Below are 6868 nucleotides of genomic sequence, written 5' to 3'. Positions count from 1 at the left end.
AAAATTATATGGACGTGTTGCTAGTGTGGTTTCAGTGTATGCACTGTTGGTCTGCACAACATTCTTCTGGTGCTATAGGTCCTGATTGTGCTTCAGTCCTACAACCCAGTGTTTGTGACAGAGGAGCAGCAATGATTCAGCTTTCCTTCCCACTGAGGATTTGTGTGACCCAGTCCTCTTCAACAAGACATTATTCCTTTTTGTTTATGTTTCACAGAGCACTGCAAAGTCAGCATTATTTTGTGTGCCTCAACAGAGTGATGATCTTGATCAGCATCCTTTTTGATTTGCCCCCAGGAAGCATTCCTAAACACTTTATTAGCATAAAAACTTGCCTACATGTCACACAGCCATGTCTCTACAAGAAGAATTTGGCAACTTATTTATTCTGCCAGGAGCTGCTTTAGCTGTTTGCACATTCTTCATTCAAGGCTGAATCTCCATCCTTGTCCATTAATGGTCAGCTGTGTGATATCAGCTGCCTGGGGCTTTTTGTCATGCAAGTCTTCAAAGCAAACTGGTATCTGAGAGGCCAAAGACCATTGTGTGCCCTGGTTGTTGATTATAATTTTAGACCTTAGCTTTTTTTTTTTTAACTGCAGTAAAATAACAAAACAACAACAACAAAAAAACAGGGTTAGCGTCATTGCAGACAAGTCAAATCTTTTTGTCAGCTCTTTACATGTTTCATCATCGAGAATTCATCAATTGGACATGTAGCTTTTGAAACACTTCTGCAAGTTAATGGGAGAGCTCAAAGCCTTTCTGTTTTTTCCTTTTCCCTTTTTTTTTCACAGGATCATTTTTAAAATATGTAGCCAAGCACTGGAGGAAGCAAGGGGAAATTAGTCTTCTCCTTAGAGAAATTCAGTAGTTGAACTCCTCTGAGACTGCCAGGAGAGATACCAGTTGAGGTGAGGGTATTGATTCACTGTGAGCTGGGCAGGGAGCACTGATTTACCTACCTCACAGGAAAAGATACAGGGCAGAGATGGGAGAAAAGTTACACTCTGGCTTGGGTAGCTGGTAAACCAAAGCTCTCAACAGGTGAAAAGCTGAAAGCGGTCTACCTGAAGAGCTCAATCCTTTTGTTGCTGTTGTCTTGCCTTTTATAACTCCTATTTGGATACTAAATCCGTTTGCAGTCTGTGGAGCATTTTGCTGATGCAGAAAATCTAAGACTGTCTGCCCCATTGATCAGAAGTGGTGAGGCTGATAAGCTGAGAGCGATCTTGGGCAGCTAATAATAGTTTATTTCCTGGGAAGATTTGTGTTCACCCAGGTGAGCTGATGCCTGCCCTGGTGAGCTAATCTGCAAGGGCAGCAGCAGCAGCAGCACAAATCCCAGCTTCAGGAATTTACCCATGAAATCTACTCTGTAGCTGGCTTCCCAATATGCTTGGCCATCTGATTAGTTGCCTTCTGTAGTCTGAGAATAACGCATGAGAGTAGTGCATATATGCTAGTTCTTCTTGCATGCTTTTTTTCCTGGTGGAAAACAACATGGAAAACATCTCTACAAATGTTTTCTCATCTTTAAAAGTCTGACTGCTGTACAGCATTTGCTTCATTTAGGAGAAGGCACTTTGTACAACTTGCATTATTGTCGGCGTTCTGACAAGTTGATTAAATTATAGGTTAAAATGCGAAGCATAACAGTGAAATTGTAATTTATATGCAAAATCAAATATTGAAATTATCTAATCCCCAGTAAAGATAAATAGAAAAGGGAAAACCAGTAGCTTCTTTGTTGTGCATATGTCTTTAACTGTGTGCAGCAGCTAATGCATTTGAACTTTGAACCTTGCTGAAATTCTTAATAACAAGATGCGGGATTTTAATGAGAGGTCTCATTGAACTTAGATTGTCAGTTCTAGACCTGTAAAGTCTGGCTTGCTGAGGAGGGAAGAAAATTAGTTTAATTTTCAGAATATATGTTATTAGAATTACATTGCAGCTTTGCACTGTTAAAAATTACAAAGGGACAGGAAACTGAGAATAGAAATGTAAAATCTTAAGTATTGCATTTCTTGCTGACATTTGTGTGTATTTTGGTTAAGGTTGTATGTCCTGCCTAACAAGACTGCCACTCTTCAAGAGAAATCACTGAGTCCCCTGCAGTGGTGCAGACGTGTTCTGGATCATCCAAGTCCTGAGATGGAGGCTGCGAAACGTTCCTTATGCTTTAGACTGGAACAAGGTATGTTATTCTTTGAATTTTTCTACTAGTAAGCTGGCTTTTTTGGCTTAGTGTTTCAGTGTCTTTTGCAGTTCAGCAAGCTCCAAAAACGGCAAACATGCAGTTTTTCTTGCAAGTCTTCCTCTACTCCTTGTACACTAACTATTGTTAATATTTATTTTGATGATGATAAATTTTTTGAAGTATTAAAGTATTCTCCTTCTTTGTTATTCTTTTCTTCTGCTTCATAACTCTTATATTTTCAACATGGTATTTTTCATACATTGCTTAAAATAGGAATTTGTGGACCTCTTTGCAAGAAAACTTTGATGTAAACTTTAGTACTCGTCTGGCACTGAGATTTGAAAAGCAGTACTTCTGGTTATGTGCAAAACCAAATTGTCAAGATGCAATGCATTTATTTTTTTTTTTTAATGAGTTAGGATTTTACTAACACTGTAATACGTGTTTTTGAACAGAGTGAATAAGATAGAAAACTCTATGTTGATGTTTATAAGTCACTAGGTAAGAAAATACAAATGAACAGGAAGCTGACAGGAAAAGGAAATACAGCCATTTGCTCGTACTGCCATTAGCTGTATAACTGAACTACAGTGTTCATTAAGAGTGGCTGAACATGTACATACGTGCTTTGGTGCATATATAAAGTTTTAGTTAGTCCTATCCAAAATTAGGCATTTAACTGAATCAGTCTCTGAAGGGATACTTCTCTTTGCTTTGACTGTAAAAGGTCATACAGTAATTACTGTCATAGCAATAAGCAGTTGAGTTCATTTCCCTACAGTTAGGTGAACCAAACGAGGTTCATATATTGGTAATAATCCCACCTAGCTGTAGAGTGGAATTTGTCTTGGGATTCAAACTGTGTTCAGGTGTTTGCAATGTGTGCTAGAAGTTTGTGTTTGGCAATCAGTGGGATTTTTGTCTAGAGTCCTGGGGAGCTACTCAGGGAACGTGGTCTAAGTTTTGGTCTTAGAATTAAATGGAGCTCTGTTGAGTCCACTGGCAATAATGGGTGCTTGGAACCCAACTTGCATGTGGTCACCTGAAGATATGTCACACCTGAAGATAGCCTACACCTAGATGGTGTAGGGTGTCCCAGTCTGGAACTGAATACTGGTGTAGAGGTTCCACTCAAATTGTCCCATGTAGGCATTTAGTACCATTCAGGATGCCCTCAATTACCCTATGGCTTCCACTCAGGAAGAGTGCAAACCTTTCTCAGGTTCTGTGACTCATCTGCTATTCTTTTGAGGGTATCATGGCCTCCCAAGCGCACCTTAGTATACTCTCTATACATATAGGTATGAGCAACTGAATCAAGTCCATAATGTTTATGCAGGAATCAGCCAGAGGAATATATGACCTATTTTTCCCTTCCAGGGTATTAATTTACATTTAATAGACAATAACAGCATTAGAAAGGCAAATCTATTACTTTGGATTTAAATCACTATATGATTATCCATACAATCTTTCTGCAGAAGTCACAGTGAGTGACGTACATTGACTTACATTGATGATGGATCACTTTAGTTGTGATAGCATCATGAATTTCCCAGGCTTTATCTTGATATGGGAGCCATATGTTCAAGGAAGGAATGGACTCCTGTTACTACTGCAAGAATTTCATGGTAAAATCATTATAATTAACAACGGCACTCTTCTTTCCTAATGCTAAATTTTCAGACTTTATACTTAAAAGTTGAAAAGTATTTTCCCCCTTCAGCTGTTGGCTTTGGAACGGTATTTTAGAGTGATTTTGAAATCTAGTAATGCTTTTTCTGTACGGCATAGTAACTGTAGCACTGTTCAAGAGAAATATTAAACATGTAGTTTAAGGAAAAGCATGCGTACCAGTATGTTCTTTCTGAGATGTTTTACAGGTAGAATTCAATTAGTAGTTTGTCAATGATGCATCAGGCAAAAATTAATCCAGTTTAGATTATGATAGCTCTCTTAGCACTGTGGTGCAGACAGAAATGAAAAGCAGTAAAAATAGATTTTTTCTCTGCCAGATCAGCATGTATGAATGCACACAGAAAGGACAGCGGTGAACCAAAAAAGTAAAATTTTGTGAGGCGGTTTTTCTGCATTTTAACAAATTCATGTTCTCTTCTAGCAATATTTAAATCTGTGCTCATTTGTTCCTGCTTAAGTTTCCCTTATTTTGTTATATTTTGATTTTCATAAAAATGCTGAGTTGTTGTGTGAAATTTTCCAGCATTAGAATGGCTCACAACGAGCCTAAATGTCTTGTGAGAGACTTAAACCAAAGCAATCCTAGGCAATGAAATAATAGTGTCTACTTGATTTTTCAGATTGGAGAGTCACTTGAATGATGCTATTTTTCTTTTCACTTTACTGTGCCTGTTTCCTTTCTAGTGGGAAAAAAAAATCTGTTTTGTGTGTTTCAAGGTGGAAGATTTCACCTTGGAATAAATCTTCAGAGGTATAAGCACAGTGGTGGTCTGCGGGTGATTTTGCTGTGAAGTGCTGTGAAAACATAGACATGCTTCTCTGCATGCCACTGTTCTACCACTCATTCGTTAACTTGTATGTTTAGTTTATAATGAACTAGACTTATTACAAGTCCGGTTTCATTGGATTAAGCATGATAGCTTTAAGGAGGATGAGAGTTATATCATAGAATCATTTGAGTTGGAAGGGACCCTTAAAGGCCATCTAGCCCAACTCTTCTGCTGTGAACAGGAGCACCTACAGCTCCATCAGGTTGCTCAGAGCTCCGTCCCGCCTGACCTTGGATGTCTCCAGGGAATGGGGCATCCACCACCTCTCTAAGCAGCCTGTTCCAGTGTCTCATCAGCCTTATCATAAAACATCTTCTTCATTATATCTAGTTTAAATCTCCCCTCTTTTAGTTTGAAATCATTTCCTTTTGTTCTATCACAACGGATGTTTCTATTGAGTCTGTCCCCTTCTTTCTTACGACTCCCCTTTAGATACTGAAAAGCCACTATCAGGTCACCCTGGAATCTTCTCTTCTTCAGGCTGAACAGCCCCAACTCTCTCAGTCTGTTCTCTTATGGGAGATATTCCATCCCTTACATGGACTCTCATATGGTAAGGTCATTACTTAGAATTTCTCCTGTTTTCCAGGGGCAATTCTAGTGATGAGGTGATTGTTTTTACTTTATGACCTGACCTGAATCAGTTCTTTCTCTTTGTTCTTCTTCTGTCATCTTTTGTTCAAAACCTTTATGGTTTTTGTTGTTTACCATGGTTCTCCATGTACTGTAGAATCAGTTCCTTGTCCATTTGTTACTATTGCTTTCTATCTTATTTCTTTAGTTTCATTCAGATCAACAGGGTCGCCTAATAGTCGTAAAAGTATAGTGGAGCTTCTGTATTTTTTTTGTAATCCTTGAAGATGTTGTGAAATGTCAACATTAAAACCAGTGGGGGAGATTTTGTTATATAAACTTCCTAGATGCTGCAGATAGGTATAATTTGTCTGAAATTGATTAAAAGATGTTGATTTACACCCTGGATGAAGCTACACTGTGTAGCTTCACTTCTGTATAAACTGCTGTGGAACAGCCAGATGGATATACTGAGGAGTTAAGAGGCTTAGCAAGGAGTCAGGCTGTAGGAGCTCAGCTTTTTTGCAGCGCTTCAAAGCATATTTCATCCAATTCAGCCTTCTAGAAAGAAAACTACTCTTCCTTGGAGAATATGAAATATTGGTTAGATACAGAGATCATCATAGTTGAGTTCTCATTCACAAAAGCCACTTCAGATGTTTCAAAAGAGTAGGCAACAGAAATCTGGAAATTTTGTGGTTGGCTGCAGAAATTTATAGCCTTAAGATGAAGCTATTTTTCATTTCTTAAAATAAATAATATACTTCAGGATGGATGCTATTATGTTGTATGTGAGTATGGTATCTTGTTAAATAGATCACCTGTTGATTTAATGATTTCACAAAACCAAAAATCTCAGTGAAATTTTAGCCTTTATTGTACTGGATCCCAGATATTAATTGGCAGTACTAAATAATTTTTATCTGTAAAAAATTTTAGCTGGCAGGGTCTCAGACAGAATACTTTACTTGGTTATGAAGCTTCTGTCTTACACAGAACTAGGGTAGGTTCTGTCCTGTTCTCCTAATTCTCTTTACTCTTCCAAAAGACTCGCCATGAAGTCATTTAGTTTGACATGTTTAAGATGTGCTGTATATTTAATCAACTACTAAAAATTGCAATTATAAAGAGGTTTTACACCATGGTGTGTTAACAGCTGAAGCAAACAAGAAATACTGTAAATTGTTGATAGTTTTTATTGTATGTCCTTGAGCTGAATACAGTGCTGTTTTGCATGGCAGCATGTCGTTTATTTCATGTACATTAATTTATCAGAGATGCATGTTATGGCGATCAGGACTGGATTCTAACAGATCTAACAGAGCTTTCTCATTCTTATTTTTCATATGTAATGGAGATTAAAATGTTACATGAAATCCTTCTGGAGCTGCAAATGATAATGTCTTGAAGCCTGCACACAATAGGATTACTGTTTCCACCACAAATAAAACAATTTCTAAGTCTCTTGAAGGAATGAAAGAAGTGGCAAGCATGACTCATTTCATAGCATGAGTCATAGAATGGCTTGGGTTGGAAGGGACCCCAAGGATCATCAAGCTCCAAC

At 37.9% G+C, this 6868-nt stretch overlaps 1 protein-coding gene across 2 annotated transcripts in view; it reads left to right on the top strand.

Annotated features, from left to right (window-relative positions):
- The first annotated feature begins 608 nt into the window (after positions 1-608).
- SLAIN1 (SLAIN motif family member 1) overlaps positions 609-6868 on the top strand; it is a 54430-nt gene continuing 48170 nt past the window's right edge. For both annotated transcript variants that reach the window (XM_010728707.3, XM_010728706.3), the window contains exons 1-2: positions 609-914; positions 2061-2200. In XM_010728707.3, the coding sequence (XP_010727009.1) occupies positions 2158-2200 (43 nt within the window). In that variant the 5' untranslated portion in view covers positions 609-914; positions 2061-2157. The remainder of the gene's footprint in view (positions 915-2060; positions 2201-6868) is intronic.

The sequence above is a fragment of the Meleagris gallopavo genome, chromosome 1 (genome assembly GCF_000146605.3).
Source record: "Meleagris gallopavo isolate NT-WF06-2002-E0010 breed Aviagen turkey brand Nicholas breeding stock chromosome 1, Turkey_5.1, whole genome shotgun sequence".
Taxonomy (NCBI): Eukaryota; Metazoa; Chordata; class Aves; order Galliformes; family Phasianidae; genus Meleagris; species Meleagris gallopavo.
The sequence above is the reverse complement of the archived record's forward strand: the minus strand, read 5'-3'. Positions and strand labels throughout refer to the sequence as shown.